This window comes from Cynocephalus volans, chromosome X (assembly GCF_027409185.1).
Source record: "Cynocephalus volans isolate mCynVol1 chromosome X, mCynVol1.pri, whole genome shotgun sequence".
Taxonomy (NCBI): Eukaryota; Metazoa; Chordata; class Mammalia; order Dermoptera; family Cynocephalidae; genus Cynocephalus; species Cynocephalus volans.
In genome coordinates, this window is record NC_084478.1 from 43,131,135 (window position 1) to 43,153,548 (window position 22,414).

At 35.8% G+C, this 22,414-nt stretch overlaps 1 protein-coding gene across 2 annotated transcripts in view; it reads right to left on the reverse strand.

The window, feature by feature from the left end:
• DMD (dystrophin) overlaps positions 1-22,414 on the reverse strand; it is a 2,107,999-nt gene that overhangs the window by 1,162,730 nt on the left and 922,855 nt on the right. For both annotated transcript variants that reach the window (XM_063083086.1, XM_063083084.1), the window contains exon 43: positions 20,436-20,608. In XM_063083086.1, coding sequence (XP_062939156.1) covers positions 20,436-20,608 — 173 coding nt within the window. The remainder of the gene's footprint in view (positions 1-20,435; positions 20,609-22,414) is intronic.

The following is a 22,414-nucleotide window of genomic DNA, read 5'->3' on the forward strand; positions in this document are numbered from 1 at the left end:
GTGAATCACTCTAAATAATATTCTTATATCTTTCCAGAATGTCTAAATGCAGAATTTTAAGGTATTTACTTAGCATGAAAAGACACAATATGGTGAAGTTGTCTGAATCATTCCAAATTTAACTAGATTTGGGGTGTATTTCATTTATTTTATCTTTTTATACTGATATTGACATCATGTATTACTCTTATCCCTCTTCCAAATAACCAATAAAACATTTAACTGGGTAATGTTTTACATACAAGATACTCTGCAGTAATATGGTCCACCAAAAAAAAAATGTCAGAAATATTTCATTTAGTTGTATCATTTTTAAAAAGCGATATTTTCTGTTAACAAAAAATATAAGGGAACATATAAACCCAAGAAATTGATGAAAAAAAAAATAAATAAAAATAAAATAAATTAATACTCTTGATCACTGTCCCATAAAATCTTATGATACACTTCGTATAATAAAAAATAGTCCCAAATTATTATAATAGGAGACAGCATAAATAAATGACATGTATTACTGCAAATGCTCAGAGGAGTTGGAGATCCTCCCATGATGGGTTGATAGAGGAAGGCTTGATGGAAAAGGTAGTATCTGAGCAGGACATTAAATGATCATTTAATGAATTATTTTTTTCATTTTTTGTCTGTCCAATATCCCTTCTGTGGTGGAGAAAATTAGTGATCTTCAAATATCCTGGTATTCAATTATTTTTCCCATATGCCCTTAGGTCACATTAAGGCCAATGTGACTGAATCCTGGGAAATGGGAATATGAGTGAATTGACACATCAGTTCTGGTGTGGGGCACTTAATAGTCAGTGTCTATTCCTCAGCTTCCCTTTGTCAATGCCTCTGAAGTTTCCATATCGATATGGGAGAGCAATGAGAAGGAAGCAATCTAGGTCCCTGGGTCACTGTGTGGAAGAGAGTTGCCTATTTGTATAAGACTTTATGCAGGCAAGAAATAAACATTTGCTAAGCCACTGAGATTTAACAGTTAGATTTTTGTGGAACCTAGCATTCATTTTTGAATAAATATCTCCACTTTTTGGTTAATAGTTTCCTGCTTTTCCTTTGGACCCTTCATTCCACATGGTCTTGGGATAACTTTTAATCATGTGCTCTGCAAACTCTATAAAAGTGCAGGACAATGATCTAATTTAGGCCAATTAGGTTTAGGAATTTGAATCTAGAATAGAGAGAAACAGGGAAAGTAGAGGTTAAAGCTAAGCCATTTTGATGGCAACACCCATAAAAGAAACTTTTCTTGATCTCCTGAGTTTTTGGTGCTGTCCTTTCTGGGCCACAGTTGCATTATTTTCTTTCATTTCTGTGAACTATCCAATAACTCTCAAATAGATTCCATTTCAGTTAAGTTAAATGTAGATTGCTCCTGCTTCTTACAACCAAAGCTTACTAATAGTTACAGGTGGAGAGGATGTTTATATGTGAAATTATACTCGAAAAACAAGTACAGAATAAGGGGATTTTAGATAAAATAAGTCCGGTTTGCTGTAAAGTTGCATGCAGATGCAAGTTATAGAAGCTAAATTAGGGTTGAGAATGCTGGACTATGAAATTTGGGTGTTAGACTCTGGGCGAGGGGGTTATAAAAACATTTGACTTCAGGGGACATGTGGGACATATAAAATAGTAAAGTTATACAAGGTATAAGGCAATAAGTGCTAAACTGATTGTGTTAACCAGTCCAAAAACTACCCTGTTTCAGTGCCTACAAATAACCCAATTAAAAAATGGGCAAAGGAGCTGAATAGACTTTTTTTCAAAGGAAGACATACGAATGGCCAACAGGTACGTGAAAAAATGCTCACCATCACTAGTCATCAGGGAAATGCAAATTAAAAACACACTGAGATACCATCTCACCCCAGTTAGACTAGCTATAATCAAAAAGATGGTGAATGACAAATGCTGGCGAGGGTGTGGAGGGTGTGGAGAGAAGGGAGTGCTCCTGCACTGTTGGTGGGACTGTAAATTAGTACAATCACTATGGAAAACAGTATGGAGGTTTCTCAAACAACTACAGATAGATCTTCCATACTATCCAGCAATCCCACTTCTGGATATATACCCAGAGGAATGGAAATCATCATGTCAAAGGGATACCTGCACTCCCATGTTCATTGCATCTCTGTTTACAATAGCCAAAACATGGAACCAACCTAAATGTCCATCAATGGATAAGGAAATTGTGGTATATATACACCATGGAATACTACTCTGCCATAAAAAAGAATGAAATTCTCCCATTTGCAGCAACATGGATGAGCCTGAAGAAACTTATGTTGAGTGAAATAAGCAAAGCACGGAGAGATAAATACCACATGTATTCACTCATAAGTGGGAGCTAAGAGAGAAAGATGGAAGGAAAGAAAGTCCACAGTGGTGGACTTGCAGAGGGAGAGAACATACCTTGTGATACAAAATGGAGTGGGAGGGGAAGGGGGAGGGAGAGGGAGATTGGGGATAATTGGGTGGGGACACAGAGTACAAGTGCAATTTGTGGTAATGGGCATGCTGCCAGTATGAATCTGGTCCTCACATCATGGGCACAAGGGGTGACAAGCAGCTTTTTATTTCATGAATATTCATAACCAATAAATAAATAAATAAAATAAAACTCCATCCAGGCTAAATAAAGCAACCAAGCAAATTATATCTTCCTCCTGTCTTTTCTCCAGGGGCTACCACTTTGAAAGCAAGGCTATCCATAGAGAACCATTGCAGGTTCCAGTGCTGGGGAATGTAAAACCAGAAGTGCTGCTTTAAAAAGATTAACTTGTCAAGATAAGCAGGGATTTTGGTAGAGAGAGTTCTCTTAGAAGGAAACTATTGACTTGAGATTGACATCAAGGAGAATGAAAGAAAGGGAGAACATGAAAACAGTTGTAAAAATTCTACAGAACCCAGTAAATACTGATATGTAGAATTTAAGTGCAGGGAGGTATAAAGAGAGGAAAATACATGTTTTAGCTTGAGAATCTTATAATGATGGCGGTATGTTCATGGAATTGAGAAGCCTAATTAAGTTATAAGTTTTGGGGACAAAATTGGCGATGCCTCTAACTTGGTAAATTTAAGAAGACATTATAAAATTTGCAAGTTTATTAATTCTTTGTCTTATGTGTGGTAGCACTAACACCTCAAAACAACAACCTACAAATCTCTACCTATAGAAATTATGCAGACCAGTTTTTATTTATTTTTTAATGAATGGCTGGCCCAGGAAACTGATTGAACTCAATAGCTTTATTTCTTAGTGCCTTTTCTTTATTTATGACTATACCTTCAAGAAGACACATGGCCCTGTCTAGGAAATAAATAGTTGTATAATGTAATAATTACAATTATGAAATTATTATAATATAATAGTAAATGGTTGTACTTTTCATGATTGATGTGTCACCAAAACCAAAGAAACTATGAGGCAGTCTGTGATAACCCAAATTCTCCCCTTTAGTTATACTGTGATCTATTTCTTGCTATATGCAGAATCTTGAAAAAATGGGACTTGGAAGTAATTTCAGTGCATTTAAGCCCAATCTACAACTTAATTTCCTTTGTGACCTTTGAAACATCACCATTATAAAACTTGTAGCTTTTCTAACAACCCAGATTTGCCATAGATATTCTCTTATTAAGAAAGAAAACAAAGCAAAACACGACAAAATAAAACAAAAAACCTTCACGCAATTTGTAGACTGCTGTCTTCTCAGTAAAAGAAGGTTCTTCACTTAACTTCGCTCATCTCATTTTCCTGTGTTCTTCAACCTCAAAGTATCTCAAGCTCTGCTCATGTTTCTCTTAAACTTTCTTCTTTACACATTTCAAAAGCTTTTCTCTTTCTTTTTCTGTTATCTAGTCGACTCTTCTAGACTTCTAATCATTCTTATTAGTCTTCATATTCCCACTCATAAAACAAAATATTTTCATGTGACAAAGAATTTTGATCATGAAGTAAAATTAACTAATGAGTAAAATTTGTCTTCATTCATCTCTAGTGAGAACTAATTTATTCTTGCCTTCTCTAAGAATATCCTTAGAATTGTGCTTTTGGTTTTCTAGGACTTTAACTTTGAAAATGTTGGAACCAGTAGTGTATGTCTAACCAACACTGCACAAAGTTTGTTGATCTGAGCAAGTCACAGAAGTCTCCAGAGATTATGTCACCATAGAAAAGTAATCATAATCTTAACGTTTCCTTTAAAGCTAAAAACAACAATGTTGAATAATTTGCAGAAGACTTGGAATTAATCATGGCAAAAACCCAATTTTTTCTTAATCTTTTGAGAAATACCCCCAAATAATAAATTGCTTTATTGGCAATAGAAAAAGACAAATTCAAGTCTCCTACACCATTCAAGAATTTGGTTTAAGCAGGATTATGTCTTTGACCTTTAATTTGTAGTTCTAATTAGGTTACTAACTGGTGTGAATCACATATTTAAAAACAAACCATGGCTAAGCTCTTTTTAAAATTGTAAAGCAAGACTCAATAATTAAAAGAGCTAACCCAAATGAGTATATAAATAACAAATGTAAACATCAGTAAAGATTTAAAAAGAAAACAAGTCAATAAGGAAGAGCCAGAAAGACACAGCCACATAAGTATCAGAATGCAAAAGCTTAGTAAGGATCCAGAGGAATGCAGGAATCAGAACGCAGCACACATAAGCAGAGAAGTGATCAGCTTGGTAAGGAAGGGCAGTAGTTGTTGTTAGAGAAATAATGTCCCTCCCTCATACTGTGGCAGATTCTGTTGGAGCTTCACTCATTCTCTTAGGCCTTGACACTCCGATGTGCTTTGGCTGATGTCCAACAGCCACTAACCGAATGTCTTAGTCTGAGGACTTTCTTTGAAGCAGAAAAAGTGGATACATCTACAAGTAAGACAGGCTTGCAAAAAGGAATTAATAATCTGATACCCTGAGCAGCTCTTACAAAATGAGAGCTCTTAAAAAATTGGAGTAGGAGTAAAAACATTACAGCTCTGGCCCCTTATCTAAGGTAACTCTGAGACAAGTGTTCTATGACTTCCCAGAATTTCTCCATGGAATTAAGCTCTAGTCCCCTATAGAGGTGGCTGGCTTGATAAAATACTCTTTACAGGCTGTATTCTTTTCCCTTTCTCACAACCCCAGTACTCTACCACAGCTTCCTGGGATTACCACCCAATTTATTTGAACTCAAATCTCTGCCTCGGGATTTGCTTATGTGGGAACCCCAAACCAAGATACTATTAAGCCAAGAACTTTTATTAAGACCAAAATCAGTCTTTAAACATGGCTAGTCTGACCCTGTAGATAGAGTTAAGAAAAAAACACTTAACTGGGCTGGGAAATTCATTCACGCTTTTGAAAAATAAAGCATGTACTCTTTTTGTGATAGACAGTGAGTGTAATGGGATATGCAAAGACCTAGTAGAAGGACAGAGAAATATTTACTATAAATTATTATGCACCAACTAATGTTAGGGTTCAAAAGATAGGCATTTAAGATATTCAAATCTCTTAATGTAAATAATAAAATAAAATAATATACAAGCATTGGTTTTTAAATAAATATGAAAATAGATATTACCAGAAGTTTGTTATGGACTCACAAACAGGTTTTAATTTTCTCTTCCTCATAATCTTAAGCTCCTGAAACATAAATTTGAAGGAGTCTTTTCCTCCTCATTAGATTCTGTGAATTTTTCTTTTAGTGTGAGAAAAGAATGTTTCCCTTTCAGAGACGTTGGCTTGGATTAGAAAAATTCTTTATTATGTGTATTCCAAACCTACTTATTTACCACAGCTAGACAGAGCCTCCTTATTACTTTGTCATTCAGCTGCTTGTATTTAAACAAATTTTGCCAAGAGACATAAACCAGATGGCCTTCTTCAAGGGTATACTCTGAGCCATGATAGTCAGCTTATGGTAGTTTCAAGCAGCAGACAGCTGGGTATAGAAAGTCATGATGCTAGTCGGAAATCTAACTTTCAAGTGTGCTGAAGTACAAGGAGACTCAAGTCGGTAAATGAAAGTGTGACTTAGAATTTGTTTCAATATTCCATTTTTTCATGGGGCTTTAAATTTCTGCTTTATAACATTAAAGTTACTTTGGTAAAATAAAAGTACCCCCAGAACACTAGATTAGAGAGAAAACTTGTGGAAAAATTGATTCAGAATACATTTCCACGTGGGATCAATAAGTTGTAGGTTGGGCTTTCTTAGAGTTATGTGTGTTCCATAAAAAATGGTAAATCAATTCTGCAATATTCTACTAGGGTAGTATAGTATTTTAAGTTGTTATTCCCAATTCTATTTTGTAGTAGTATTATACATCCACACCCTTGACATGGCTTCATGGTGGGCAGAGTGCATTTTTCTGCCCCTGGACTTTGGACTTGCTATGTGGCTTGCTTTGACCATTGGATATGAGTGAAAGGGACAGTTTGCCTTAAAACCTAAATCTAGGTTTTAAGAACAGCACATGTTTCTGCTTGCCCTTCTGAAAGCTTCAGAACTCTGTAATGGAAGAAGAATATGCCTCAAGTATCTACTTCCTTTCTAGCTTTGGCCCCAGAAGGAGACACTGGATCAGACCTGTTTGGTCAACCTATGGTCCCAGAGGCTGAACAGAGTTGATTCAGAGCAGATCTGTAAACACGGGGATAATTACTTATTGTTATTTTGGGTCATGTTTGTTACATAGCATTATTGTGGCCATAAATGACTAATAACAGACTTTGGTAAGGACCCAAAGGACAGCTACTTTGGGTCACTCTTATATTACTGGGAAATAGGGAAAAAGAGATGAAACAAAAATAAGAGTTTGTATATAGCTCCTAATGAGGATGCTACTACATTATAAAAGCTACCCATAAAGACTACAGAATTATATCTCTGATTACTACAGAATCCTTTAAAACAAAGGGCACAGAATGATCATCTTTAGTTTCCAAGTGATAGGCTACACCTGTGGATATTAAAGAAATACGAATGAAAAAAAGAAAATAAACCATTTCAAGAGAAGCTAAACAGACCAAATTCACCTTTTGTGGGAAAAATATTATAGTTTAATTGTATTCGAATATACAAACTATTCGAAGGTTAAAATTTTAAATGTCCATCTAAACTGTAATTTTTGTGTCTAACCATTCTAAGAAACCACAAAGGACATTTTAAAACTTGTTTCCGGCAAAAATCTCTCAAAAACCACATATTTGGCTTGTAATGGGCAGTTTTCCCTTGAGGAAAATTATATTTTCGAGAGGAATTTGAGACTGTCCATGGATAAGCTAAAACTAATAAGAAAATAATTCTTGTGAAAATTGCTTTACAGGCAAGAATTTGCAATTCTCACAGAGTAAATAGATTTTTTAAAGTGTTAGTATTTCATAATCATGACAAAATTGTCCCCTGAATAGAAGTTAAAACAAGCAAGTAAGCAAGCAAACAAATAAACAAACAACCTTTCACCAGAAAGATATGTTGACTTTAGTGGCTAATAGGTATTTTTTCTCTATAGAGACTTGTTTATGTCTCTGAAATACTGAAATTAGAAGAATATATCAAGGTCCCAGATTATTTCATATATTGCTATATCTATACCTAAAAGTCATAATTGGGCCTTATTACAGCAAATTGAAAGTAAATATAGGAAAATTTACTATACATTAATATCTTATTGAGTAAACTGATGGAAATGAAGTTCTTGTTAACCAGAGTTTCTCAAGAATCTTATTCATCCTAAAAGATCACAACTTTTGAGTGAGCAGTTTATTATTTACATTTAAGAGCTCATCAATAAAAAATTAACATGCATTGAGCAACTACCGTGTAATCATGCTGTGTTCAGCTTAGGGGTAATGAAATGTGTATGACATAGTCTCTGCTCTGTCAAAACAAAACAAAACCAAAAAAAAAAGAAAGAAACTCTACTGAATGACACAAAGTTACACAATGCTATGTAAAACATAAAAACTCATGATAAGAACCTGTACAAAAAATATACGAAGGGAGAGTTCTAAGAACCCAGAGAACAGAATAATTGGTCAAGACCAGGGTAGCGTTCCAAGTGATGATATTTGCGCTGGGTCCTGAATACTAAGACTTTGCTGAAGAACAAGTCATGGCACCTCAAGCATTTCAGAACATCCTTTCCACTCTGCTTTACTAAGCATCTTATGTAATCACAATCCCTATCTCTTACTGATATTGAACATAAAGATACCACCTTCTAAATTTAAACATCCTTTAAGGGCACCGTGATTTCAGATACAAGAGTTAAAACAATTTGTGTTTTTATCTCTGTTGTAGCTCCTGAAGAAAAACATCTGGAAAAGAGAACATAATTCTTGAGCATAAGAAATCTTATGTGAAATGCACAGCAGGCAAGAGTTCATAACGCAGGTCAAAACATAGGCTCTAGCATATAGGTATCTGTGTGAGCTTGGAAAATTATTTATTCTTTCTAAACCTCATTTTTTCATCTGTACAATAAGATTCTCTTGAGAATAAAATGATATATGTAAGGCATTGAGTCCATGCCTGGCACGTAGGTATTGCTAAAAAAGAAGCTCTTTTATCGTATGCAAGGTCCATCTTACACGTCCAGAAAAGATGATATCTTGAAATTTCAGCACATTTTCATAATTTTAGCTTTAGGCTTAGATCTCTTTCTTATAGTGGTTATTCAGGGAGTTAGTAAATTAAACTTGCTAACCAACTTTATGGAAATTATGTACCTTTTTGCAACTTTTTGTAACTTATCACCCAACTTTAGCAAAATATAGAGAAGCATTAGCTCTGTAAGTAAGTAGGGCATATGTAACCTAGGAACAATAAGACAACTGAGTTCTCTAATCTCTCTCATTTTCCAAGCAGTGGATTAGGTTTAAGTCAACAAAAGTTCATGAATAAGAAATCAGTTTTATGATGTGGAGATATAGAAAAGTGGGTACCTAGAGAAACAATAAAAATTACCACTTTTATCTTGGCAGAATTCAGGAAGCCAAAGTGAAATGCTAGCTGAACCAGAGTTCATAAAATTATGAAAGAAAGCAGGGGAGAATTAACTCTTAGACATACCTATCCTTTTTACATTTTTCTTAGGGATGTTTAGAAAACAAAACAAAACATTGTTTTTCTATGTTGAAGACTGTTAGTTTTCTTCCGATATACATTTTCCAGTTTTTTATAACCAAACACCTTTTACCAGAGAACATATGAAATAAATGTTTCCTGGCCTCTCTTGCAGCTTAGGTGTGGTCATGTGACTGACTTCCAGCCAATGAAGTGTAAGTAGAAATACAATGTGGTGGCTGCCAGGAAACTTCTCTAAAAGATAATTGGTATGTATCCTTTGCCCTTTCTCCCCACCTTCTTCTATACTTTTACTTAGAATGTGAATGTGGTGGGAGCTCCATCTTGAAACATGTGGGTGAGGGTCCACCATATAAGGATAGCTGTGCAGAAACCAAGAATGAACAGAGCCACCACACCCACACTCCCAGATTTTTTCATGAGAGAGAAATATGCTTTGCTGTTATTTGAGTTATTGTTACCTTGAGCCTCTATTGCACTTAGCCAAAGCCAATTACAAATGCTCCTTGACTTACGATGGGGTTGCTTCTGGATGAACCCATCATAAGCTGAAAATGCATTTAATACACCTAACCTACTGAGCATCATAGCTTAGCCTAGCCTACCTTAAACATGCTCAGAATAATTACACTAGCCCAGGGTAGGGCACTAACCCACTAGTTGGGCAAAAATCATCTAACACAAAGCCTGTTTTATAACATAGTGTTAAATAGCTCATACAATTTATTGAGTACTGTACTAAAAATAAAAAAAAAAAAAAAAAAACAACCAGAATGGTTGTATGGGTCCTTGCAGTACAGTTTCTATTAAGTGTGTATCGCTACTGCATCACCATAAAGTCGAAAATTAAGTTGGGGACTGTCTGTTTAATTGATAAAGCAAAGAGTGTTTCTGGGAAAATTACATTTAGCACAGTTTTGCTTTATAGTAACTTCTTTAAAAACTTATCTACTCTAGAGTGAAAAAATGTATATTTAGAGAAGGGAAATTTGTAACATGACAAAGCCAAGAAACACACAATGAATGAAGTCAAATAGCGGCGTTATCTCTAAAGTGATGGTAGTCCTATAGACACAAAAATTTGTTTCTGATAAGTTTATTTATATAACAAACAAGCAAATATAGCTCCCTTTTATGCTGAAGAACTACAATCGTCTATGGTGAAGAATGGAAATGTGTGTATGCAACTATCCTAGGAAACAAAAATGTTCAATTACTTTGAAAAAAAGATCAGAATATTGATCTATGGTTAACTCTGAGATTATGAGAATTTTATATCTAGTCATTTCTTACCCAAAGAAAGTTTTAAACTAACCTCTACATGAACTGTAAAGATTTACAAGAATTTGAAAATGTTGAAGATATAAGGCAAATGATCCTGTATGAAGTGGTGATCATAAAAAGCAAATCACTTTGCAACTCTTAAGTGCTTTGAACTAGCAATAGGAACATACAGAAGATAAGCTGACAGGCAAAAACAAACTACTATTTAATGGATTTCAAAAAGCTCTTTCATTAAATAAATACAACAGTTGCCCTCCATTCAATTCTTTTACCACCTGCTCTCAACAACTAAGAAACCAGTAAAAATTATATTGATAATTAAGAAAGGAAATATAAATAAAGGACTAGTTTAGGTATTTAATTTAAATGGTTTACTGTAAGGAATGGCTAATGCTTTGAAGAGTTTCAAAAAATTACAATTATGGGATAAGGATATTGTTTGTTGATAATTGGTTTGTTTTAATGGGACCGTTTGATAGTCAGCATACTAAAATTAAATACCTCCTAATACAAACTACGTAGGCTTAATCCTTGGCAGTTTAAAGCTTTGCCTCTCGTGGTAAAACTTCTATGTAATTGGCATCAAGAATCAAATCATACAATTCATTTTGGACTGCTGGGTGGAAACAAAGGCTCCACTATTTGGCTCAGTCACTCTCTCAGTGGTGCGCAAAGTGCAATGACTGGCCATTGAAAGATATTTACAATAGCTAGGGATTAGGCTAGATTATATAGGGCCTGGGCAGAAAAATAAACACTTGAACAGAGCATCATGAAATAGAACTCGGGGGGAGGAGGTGAGCCCTAAACTTAATTACACAAGAGAAAACTTAAATACAGCATAAAAGACAGTAAAGAGGCTAATCCTGGTGCAGCTAGATCACAGAAAACAACAGGTTAGGAAGAGATTTCTCTTTTTCAGAGTTTATGATGGTTTATTTCTGGCATGTGTGGACATGTTGATGCTGTCAAATTACAGTTTTCATCACCATCATTATCATCAAGTAGTATTGATTACCCACATGCCCTCTACTGGGCATGGTACAAGCAAGCAAAATAGAGGTGGTTTATGACATCCAGAAACCAATAAAATAAATTAGACCAATCAATGTAGACCAATTTAGGAGAGCAAATAGTGAACAAGATACTTAACTGGAGAAAACATTAAAGGTTAAGAATAGATTTTTAAATATCTCCAGTGTTTAGGTGAATTGGCAACTGTCTGTGTGTCTGTTTATAAGAATGCTTTCTGTCACATGTAGGGTGATAAGTTCTCTATTGTTTTTTTTTATAGTTAAGTTTTAAAATAAAGTGTATCAAATTACTTAATAAACAATGATTATCAAAAAATATCTTGAAGGTGAAAACCAAAATGGAAACCTCCCTCATACACCTGGCCTCAGTAATTCAAAAAAGTAAAATATAAATAGAAAATTTTCCTCAGACTTCTTCCTCAGTCTATCACATGTTCTTCTACATGACTGAATGCACGGGATTCCTTTCTTCCAGTAAGTAAAACAGTAATTCTGGAATGGGATATAAACCACTTTCCCATGTTCAGGACATCACCCCTCCCCCCACTTTTGAATTCTACCAAGCTCAGAAATAGCAGAATTATGTACTGGCACATATACATATATGTGGTGGAAAATGAAGATCCAATGTCCAACATCAGATGAGTGGATACGGAAAATGTGGTATATCTACACAATGGAATACTACTCTGCTATAAAAAAGAATGAAATACTGCCATTTGCAGCAACATGGATGGACTTAGAAAAATTATATTAAGTGAAATAAGTCAGGCAGAGAAAGAGAAATATCACATGTTCTCACTTAATTTGGGGAAGCTAAAAATAAATAAATAAATGCATGAACAAATGGGGTCGTGGGGAAGAAGTCACAACAATCACAATTCCTTGAATTTGTTAAGACAAGTGAACAGATACGATGTTGATGGTTGGGAGGGGGGAGAGGGAGGGGGAGGGAGGACTCGGTAAAGGGACACGAAAATCCACTACACTGTATATTGATAAAATAAAATAAAAAAGAAAAGAAAATGAAGATCCAACTTGCATGAAAATCTTCAAATTTGGTAGAAATTAAATCTAATACTGCATTGTTAATAATGTTAATCTTTCCTGAGTTGTCAGCATCCCGTATGTGCTTACCATGTATCTTCCCAACTACTTATGGCATTGTGACAAATAGAAGAGGCTGCTAATGCTGCTATAGCTGAATATCTCATTTAGGAACAAACAATTCTGGACAAGCTCCCAGATTATGCATCTGTCCCTCTAGCTTTCACTAAGGGATAAAATTGTATGGTGATGATATGAGTATTAGTATTTATTCTTCCCCTCTCTGGGTAGTGTGGAGTTATTTCCTTCACCTTGGCATAAGAGAAAAATATTTTGAATGTCTCAGTAGAAAAATTACAAGTGAGACTGCAAATACGTATGAGAAGCCTACATTAGGAGTGGGCTTGCAGAGTTACATACTCGTTTCCTAGAGTGTGAATGATAAGCCACTTTCTCTTCAAATAAGATTTCTTTGGTTTCTACTCCTGTTTTTTCTCCTGTCATTTCTTTTATTGTCTCGTTTTCCTTCATGCAGACAAGTAGCAGATAGAGTGTGTGAGTGCTTTAATGCCGTGGGTTTGGCACTAAGAGAACTAAACAATAGAGAAATTCCTGGAGAAGGAGCTTTCAGCTCTCCCACCCTCAGCATCCTATCAGCATGTGGCTCTGTGGTCCCAGCATGACAGTGATAAGTTCGGAAAAGGCTTTCTGTAAAGGAATAGTGCCCATATACTTATCTGAGAGTCTGTACTGGGCAATGATAAGGCATTCAGGAGTCTTTGGTAAAATGCCAAAAATAGAAAAACGTAGTAAGCTCTTCCTACAGCTACACCTTCTTTCTTTTAAAATTCTGATTTTAGGCTCTTTCCGTACTTCGAAAAGTATATATTTATTATTTTAAAAATTTAAGTGCAAATTTCATTCCACAATAGCATTCATTCAAAAAAGTGTACACATCATGTGTGTACAGTTCCATAACTGCCTTAAAAGAAACACATCAATACAGCTAGCATCCAGATCAAAAAAATATTTACCAAACACTAGAAACCTGCTCCTGCCCCTGTTGATCACCACTCGTCACAAAGGTAACAGCCATCTGCCCTTTAACCTCCAATATGCCTGTTTTTGAGTTTCATGTAAATGGATTTACACGGTATGTATTCTCTTGTGTCTGACTTCTTTTATGCAACACTGTGTTCATATTTTTATTTTTCAACAACATTTCATTTATTTTTATTAAATATCATTAGTACTAGAATTTGATTTTTTAAATACCTTTACACTGCTTTTCCTATTTTTTTTTTCCTTTGGAGTTTTTGTTTGTTTGTTTTTGCTCTAGAAATTCAGTATTATAGGAATCAATACTCTGGGTCTCATATTTACTTTAGATCATATCTAAAACTCAGAATCATCTTGAATTTAACTACTGTACCTATATGGATGGGTGGATCTCCCTAAAATATCTAACTAAAAATTCCAAGGAAGAATACTGATTTTAAAACATCACTTTCTTGATATCAGACCAGAACGTTGTTGTTACACAATAATGCCATCTTATGGCTGTACAGCAATTTGTAGTGTAAAACTACTTTCATTTTTATCTCATTCTAACGGTACTATCCTCTCAGGCTTTGGGGAGTAACTTTTTGAAAGTGAGACAGATCCATTACTGGCTTGAGGGACAGTAAAGGTAATATCAGAAAGAAAGTAAAGACAATGGAACATAGTATTTGACACTTAGTTGTCCCTTTTTCAGTGTTGAAAGAAGGAAAGGGCTTTGTTTCTCTAATACTAGATAGATTGTATATTAACTCTTTATTTTTACATGCCGCATGTAGGTATATTGTATAAACGGTGGGTAACCCACCACAAAATAGATGAAAACAGAACTTAGCAGTAACATTAATTTCCCCTAAAGTTAAATATTTATCTTACATATATATATGAGTATGTCTCTTTATAAGTTCCTGGTGTTTGTGAATTTAATGTTGACTGTGTTGACCATTTGTGAGCACCCAGAACATCCATCAAAAGGAGCCACTTTTAATACTTTGACAACGTGTAACTTTGCTGAGACATATGTTAAAATTCTATTTGCTGAAAGACAATGTATGGAAAAAGGTCCCTTACATAATGAGTGAGAAGTCACAAATCAGTCTGACTTTTAATTCTCCTCTTGCCCTCACCTAAAGAGTAATGTCTGTTTTATTTAATGACATTTTATAAAGGTGAGTTTTGTGATTATAACATTCATGAATTTGGTGATTAATGATGGTCTCAGCATTTATGCCTTAGGAATGCTGGGAATCTAATGCATTTTCTCTTATGTGTAACTTATTGTGAGTAAAACATGCAAAGGTATTAGAGCTAAATATTTTGGTGAAAGAGAAATATGCAGATGGGCTATTTAGTATGTGTTTGGGCAAGTCAGTTAACATCTTTGGGATTTAGTTCTCTTTCCTGTAAAATAATGAAACAGGACAAAATCACGAAGGTATTTTCTTGCTATAAAATATATTTTATTATTATTAACTATCTCTTACAGTTTGGGTCACTGTTCAGCAAATATTTATGCCTCTCCTCCCTTCCACTGTGGGGAGTCTGCTTTCCCATTCTATTGATGTCAGGCTTGGCCATGTGATTTGCTTTGACTAATGGAATGTCAGTGGACTTGACAAGAGCACAGGCCATAAATGCTCTTGGGAGGTTAAGCTTGGTTCATTCTCTGGTTCCTGTCATGTGAATAGCATGCCACTGCCCCTTGAGCTTAGGCCCAGAGTAAAGACATATGTAGCAGACCTTAATTTAACATGCACCATGGAGCCTAGCTCAGCTAATGCATATCTTGAAGCAGAGCTGCCCAACCAAGCCCAGCAAGAGTCAGCCACACTACAAGCAACCTAAACACCCAGAAATGCCTGTTGTTTTAAGCCATTGAGTTTTGGGGTGATTTGTATTAGAGTATTATTGTGTTAATAGCTGAATAATACATCGTCATACATAGATTATATGAGAAAAATAATAGTATAGCACCTCTTATTGACTCAAAGGTGTTTTGATTTAAACTTAATTGGATTATTAAAAAAATCAGTAGATTTTTGTCAGGATCCCAACATGAAGGCTGTACTGAATATTTGTCATTTATAAATGCATAGCTTCTAAATCTCTCCAGGGATTCATGAATCTATCATTGTATAGGCCTTGGTGGGACACAAGGTCATTACTACTACTACAATAGAAACTTAATTCCAGCTATTAATTTTCCTTGACCCTTGGCAGTTAGAATCTAGTTCTGTGACCTAAGCATGCCTCATAACAGGAGTCCTCAATTTACGGCCCACTAGCAAAATTTTGCCTGTCATCTAGCTTGGTAAAAGAAGTTTTACTAGAATAATCCATGCCCATACATTTATTTATTATCTGTGGTTCTTTCACCCTCCAACAGCAGAGTTGAGTAGTTGAGTAATTGTGACAGACTACATGGCCAGCAGAAACTAAAATATTTCTAACTGGCCTTTTACAGAAAAAAAACCCCAACCTCTGTCTTATCAGATGCTTCTTCCAGAGATCTTAATTGTAGAGTGAGTGACACAAATAGAAAGTAATAATTTAGATATTTTTGGCAATTATAGTAGCAAGCAATGTTCAGTGGTAATGGCAATAGTGCCCCTGGTGCAGCAGTAGACCATGGTAATGACAGCAGAATATAATTCAGATTTACCTTGTGGCTTGATGCTAGATGTGTTTCCTAGCCTGGTCTTCCTTTATAGTTTCTGCCCATTATTAAACCTGGCTCTCAGGCTTTCCCACTGATTTCCATGAGGTACCTGATATCCTCTTAGTAAACTATGTAATTCAACCTAAAGTAACCAAAGTCTCTTTCTGTTAGTTGTAACTCAGAACCTTCAATGGTCCATAGACTGATTTATTCTTAAGTCCGAGTACAAAGTTTCCATTACATTCCCTAAGGATCTGGTTTTTGCCCTCTAGTATGGCTCACATCTATCAACCCTTATTTTCTTGGCTGCCTGTCCGTTTTCTCTTCAGGACAAGGAAGTTCTTCAAAGCAGTGACTGAATCTAACACATCTCTCTGGAGTGCTCAGAAAAATTTGAGAGTATAATAATGAATTAACAGGTGTCAAGACTATCAGGAGCCATAAGACCATCATTTTCATCATCAAAATTGCAACCTTAACTGAGCTATTACATGAGTAAGCAATCCACTGAGCCCTCTCCATGTGTTCTGTCAGCTAATGCTCATAACAACTCTATGATTTCGACACTATTCTTATACCATTTTTTAGAGAAAGAATTTGTGGTGCATAAGAGTTAAGAAACTTGCTCGAGGACAAAAAAGTAGTCAGCAGCAAAGCCAGGGGTTGGACTCTAGAGCCTGTGCTCATATGCAATTACTTAAAACAGTTTTATCTGAGACTAGACTAAAAGTCATAGGAAATTTAACAGCTACTGACCAATTCCTAGATAAGGTCCATTGGAGCAAAATTAAGCATTTATACCAGACTCTGGATAAGGACAGCGTGGATCTATTCGTGTTAGAGACACTGTATCCTTTGCCAGAAATAATTTTTTTTTTTAAAAAAACCCCTCAGATTAGGGGTAAGATTTCAGCTACCCTCTCTGTGGAATGGCATAAGTGCTTCGGTTCTTTTTAAGTCTAGGGTTGAAGGCTGAAAGGGAAATGTCTGTAAGACTCTGTGAGAAGGAAATACCTGGCTCATTGGCCAAAAATGACTTATTAAGTAAAGTGGTGGAGAAGCCTCAAAAGCACGGGCAACCAAAGGAAAAATAAACAAATGGGATTATATCAAACTAAAAAGCTTCTGCACAGCAAAAGAAACAATTAAAAGAGTTAAAAGACAACCAACAGAGTGGGAGAAAATATTTGCAAAATATACATCTGACAAAGGATTAATATCCAGAATATATAAGGAACTCAAACAACTTTACAAGAAGAAAACAAGCAACCCAATTAAAAAATGGGCAAAAGAGCTAAGTAGGCATTTCTCTAAGGAAGATATCCAAATGGCCAACAGACATATGAAAAAATGCTCAACATCACTCAGCATCCGGGAAATGCAAATCAAAACCACATTGAGATACCATCTAACCCCAGTTAGGTTGGCTAAAATCCAAAAGACTATGAACGATAAATGCTGGCGAGGCTGCGGAGAAAAAGGAACTCTCATACATTGTTGGTGGGACTGCAAAATGGTGCAGCCTCTATGGAAAATGGTATGGAGGTTCCTTAAACAATTGCAAATAGATCTACCATACGACCCAGCCATCCCACTGTTGGGAATATACCCAGAGGAATGGAAATCATCAAGTCGAAGGTATACCTGTTCCCCAATGTTCATCGCAGCACTCTTTACAATAGCCAAGAGTTGGAACCAGCCCAAATGCCCATCATCAGATGAGTGGATACGGAAAATGTGGTACATCTACACAATGGAATACTACTCAGCTATAAAAACGAATGAAATACTGCCATTTGCAACAACATGGATGGACCTTGAGAGAATTATATTAAGTGAAACAAGTCAGGCACAGAAAGAGAAATACCACATGTTCTCACTTATTGGTGGGAGCTAAACATTAATATATAAATTCACACACACACATACACACACACACACACACAAACCGGGGGGGGGGGTGGGGAAGAAGATATAACAACCACAATTATTTGAAGTTGATACAACAAGCAAACAGAAAGGACATTGTTGGGGGGGAGGGGGGGAGGGAGAAGGGAGGGTGGTTTTGGTGATGGGGAGCATTAATCAGCTACAATGTATATCGATAAAATAAAATTAAAAAAAAAAAATTCAGTTACACCACACACAAAAAAAATAATAATAATTCTACATATATTTGATGTGAAGGGTGATAACTTATGTAAAGTGCCTAGCAGAGATCCTGAGCATAATAAATGTGATTGCCCTCCCCCCCCCCAAAAAAAAAAAAAAAAAAAAAAAACATTGTTACCTCTGCTTTAATACAAGAGTGATGGATACCTATAGAAACACAGTGATCACTGGCTACCTCAGAATCCCCAAAGGGTGTCAGGGGTTGAGGTGAGTGGCCTGTTGTGTTGGGAGAAAACACTGACTGGAAAAAGACAACAGTGACACAAGAACATTCCAACAGTGGAATGAGCACCCCAAGAGAGGATGATTATACTGACCTCATTGAGTAGTCTGCAGAGCCTCATGACTCAATGTGGGATACTGAGAGAAAGTGCACCCTGGTGGCGGTATAATTTTAAGTTTGACTTCTGCAGTATATACACAAGGTTGCTGACTTTCTTTTCATTCATCAAGACTGGCTTAGGACACACTGGGGCCAGCTGTTTCCAAGTAGGTTGAGGTAAACTTATTAGACTACCCAGGGGAGAATATTATCAGGTTTCTGGGAGAAGGCTTGACTCCAGACACACTGAATACCCACCTTGTGCTCAACACTCTATCAGACCTGAGCACATCACACAAAATAAAGCATAGCCCTTGCCTTTCAGGACCTTGTGTGGGAGGCAGAAAAGTAAACAAATTGATTAACTATGTGGTAAATTCTAAGAATAGGTCATCGGAGCATATACTCTACAGGGTAGCCACCAAATCTGGAAACTTTTGCAAATACTTAAATGATTTATTTATATTAGATTAGATTAAATGGTAAAACAATGTTCAACTTTGCAGACATTATGGTCAACTAATAGGTTTAGGATTTTAAGAAGGATATAACATCTCAGGTGAGACCTGAAGGACAGGTAGGCTAGAGGGGGCACAAAAAACTTGGAGATCTGCAAATCAATTTAATATTGCCAGAGCAGAATTTGGAAGGGTTGTGGGGCAGGCAGGAAGTAGTAAGTAGTGAGTCTGACCAGATGAGCAGGGTTCTTGTGACAGCCTTTTATGCCCAATTAATGAGTCCAGATTTTATTCTCAGAGGAATGAGATTATAGTACTGAAGTTCTTACACTTTAGAAAAATGACTGGATGGAAAGATAATTGGGAATAAAGTGGACGATCATTGGAGACAACTGAGATTAACGCTAAATATATCTGTTCAGGAACCTAATGTAGTAAACTAAGAACTTTTAAGTATAATAGAATTAAGGATGGCTACGAGTAGACAGATGCTGAGAGATACTAAAGAGGCTCCCCATAACTATTCAATAAATAATTTAGTTTCCTCTGAAAATAATGAAGAATTCTGCCTTGGGACTGCAGAACTTTGAAATAAAGGGTTTTAAACTATTAGAGAACTTTATTACTTTTAACTTAATATTATAAAAGAAAAAAATGTTCCATCTTCTTGTGATATGAGGCTAAAGAATGTAAATTACCCACCCTCAAATAAGTCAAACCTAAATATTTTAATTAGAGTGAGCACTAAAAATCGCTTTAAATGAACTTAGGAAATTCAACATAGGAAAAAATAAAAAAGGAAAAAGAAGAAAAGAAAAGGTAGGATGGGAGGTGGGAGACTGCAAAGTATAAAGTATCACCCCTCTGAAACAGAAACAATAAATAAAAATCAACTTTTTTGTTGATAGGTTATGTTTTAAATATATTAATCTAAGTGTCAAACTGCTGCAAATATATAGCACAGGGTTTGACTAAAGACATGCATTTTATATTGTACAATTGTTTACACCACTTCAATTAAATGATCAAACCTGCCTTGACATTACCTGAAATTTTAGAGGATGATATAATGCTCCAACATAATGCTAATTTCAGTACAGAATAATTTCTAAAATTCAGCTCATTGGTCTGAAGCATCATTATTTGTTCTTACTACACTTACCTTTCTCCAACAATAGTGATACTTCTCCTTCTACTTTACCCTGTCTTTTTTCCATGGAGTGCACTGAAATAAATTCTAGTGTTCCCTGAAAACAGGTATAATCATTCGGTAAAAAGAAAGCATTACCTACCCTTGTCGGTCCTTGTACATTTTGTTAATTTTTTCCCATTGGAAATCCAGCTGTGAGAGAGCTTCCTGTAGCTTCACCCTTTCTATAGGTGTGGCGCTTTGCAATGCTGCTGTCTTCTTGTTGTGGATAATGTCAATCCAACCTGAGATTTGTTGCAGACTTTCTTTTATGTTCTGTAACATTTAAATTTTAAGACATGTAAAAAATGAGTAAAATGTCTATGGAAAGAGGGGGAAAAAAAGCATATAATCCCAGAAGTAACAAACAGTTTGGCAACTCGTAATTACTGACTTTTTTTTTTTTCTTTTAATGCTTCATATTAGGAGTTGTTATTTTATTTATTTATTTATTTATTTATTTATTTATTTATTTTAATTTTTATTTTGTTGATATACATTGTGGCTGATTATTGCTCCCCATCACCAAAACCTCCCTCCCTCCTCCCTCCCCCCCCCAACAATGTCTTTTCTGTTTGCTTGTCGTATCAACTTCAAGTAATTGTGGTTGTTATATCTTCTTCCCCCCCCCGGTTTTTTTTTTTTTTTTTGTGTGTGTGTGTGTGTGTGTGTGTGTGTGTGTGAATTTCTATATTAATTTTTAGCTCCCACCAATAAGTGAGAACATGTGTTATTTCTCTTTCTGTGCCTGACTTGTTTCACTTAATATAATTCTCTCAAGAGTTGGAACCAGCCCAAATGTCCATCATCAGATGAGTGGATACGGAAAATGTGGTACATCTACACAACGGAATACTACTCAGCTATAAAAACGAATGAAATACTGCCATTTGTAATTACTGACTTTTTAAGGTCACTAGTCCTGAAGCCCAATGACATGCCCAAATTCAATGGGTAATTCATAGGCCTCAGCCTAATATAGTTGTTTACTCCCTGAATATTAAAACTGCCTTCATATGGCTTCTGTAACCTGAACTCTTATGGGTTTTCTTACACTGTTGTGTACACTGCTTCTCAGTCTCCTTTGCTGGATCCTTCCCCTCTTACTGATCTCAGTACTGCAGTGCTCTGGCTCAGTGTTTGCATTTCTTTCCTTTTCTGTCTGTACTCCCTATCATTTGTTCCCATAACTTTAAATACCCTTTATAAGACAATGACGCCCAAACTTAAATCTCCAGCCCAGACCTCTCCTCTAAACTCTAGACTAATAAGTCCATGTGCTTTTTCTACACTTGGATGTCTCATGAGCATCTCAAACATAATATGGCCCACACAAAGTTCTGAACTGAATCCCCTAAGCCTCCTCCTATAGTTTCCCTTATTTCAGTTAATGCATATTAATAATTACTCATGTTGACAACCTTGGGATCATCCTTGACTTTTTCAATCTTCAGTGTTCACACTATTGGACAACCCTATTGGCTTTACTTTCAGAACATATCCAGAATTTTACCACTTCTCACTGCCTCCCTTGCTATAGCTCTGATATAAGCAATCATTGTTTCTCACCCGGATTATTGCAATAGCTATGTAATTAGTCCTCTTACATCCAGTCTTGCCCCTTGTCTCTCCACACGACACCCTAAGAGATTATTTTAAAACATAAATTGGATTATATTACTCTTCTGCTCAAAACCCTCCAATAGCTCCTCATTTAACTCATATTTGCTATGGCTTATGGAGCTCTATATAACTTGGTTGTCTGGTACCTACCATTTTAACCTTATCTATTAGTCTCCCCCTAGTTCACAACACTTCAGCCTCATTAGCCTCTTTGCATTCTTTGAGTATTCCAAGCATACTCTTGCTTCAAGATTTCTGCACTTGCTGTTCTCTCTGCCAAAAATATTTTACTTCACTGACATTTACATGGCTCACTTCTTTCTCATCTTGGAGGAGCCTTCTCTACCACTCTATTTTAAATAGCAGTCCCAACCATTTTTATTCCCTGTATTCTTCTTCGTTTTTTCATGGCACTTATGAATAACATTAAATTATGTATCAAGGGATCTCTATACACCA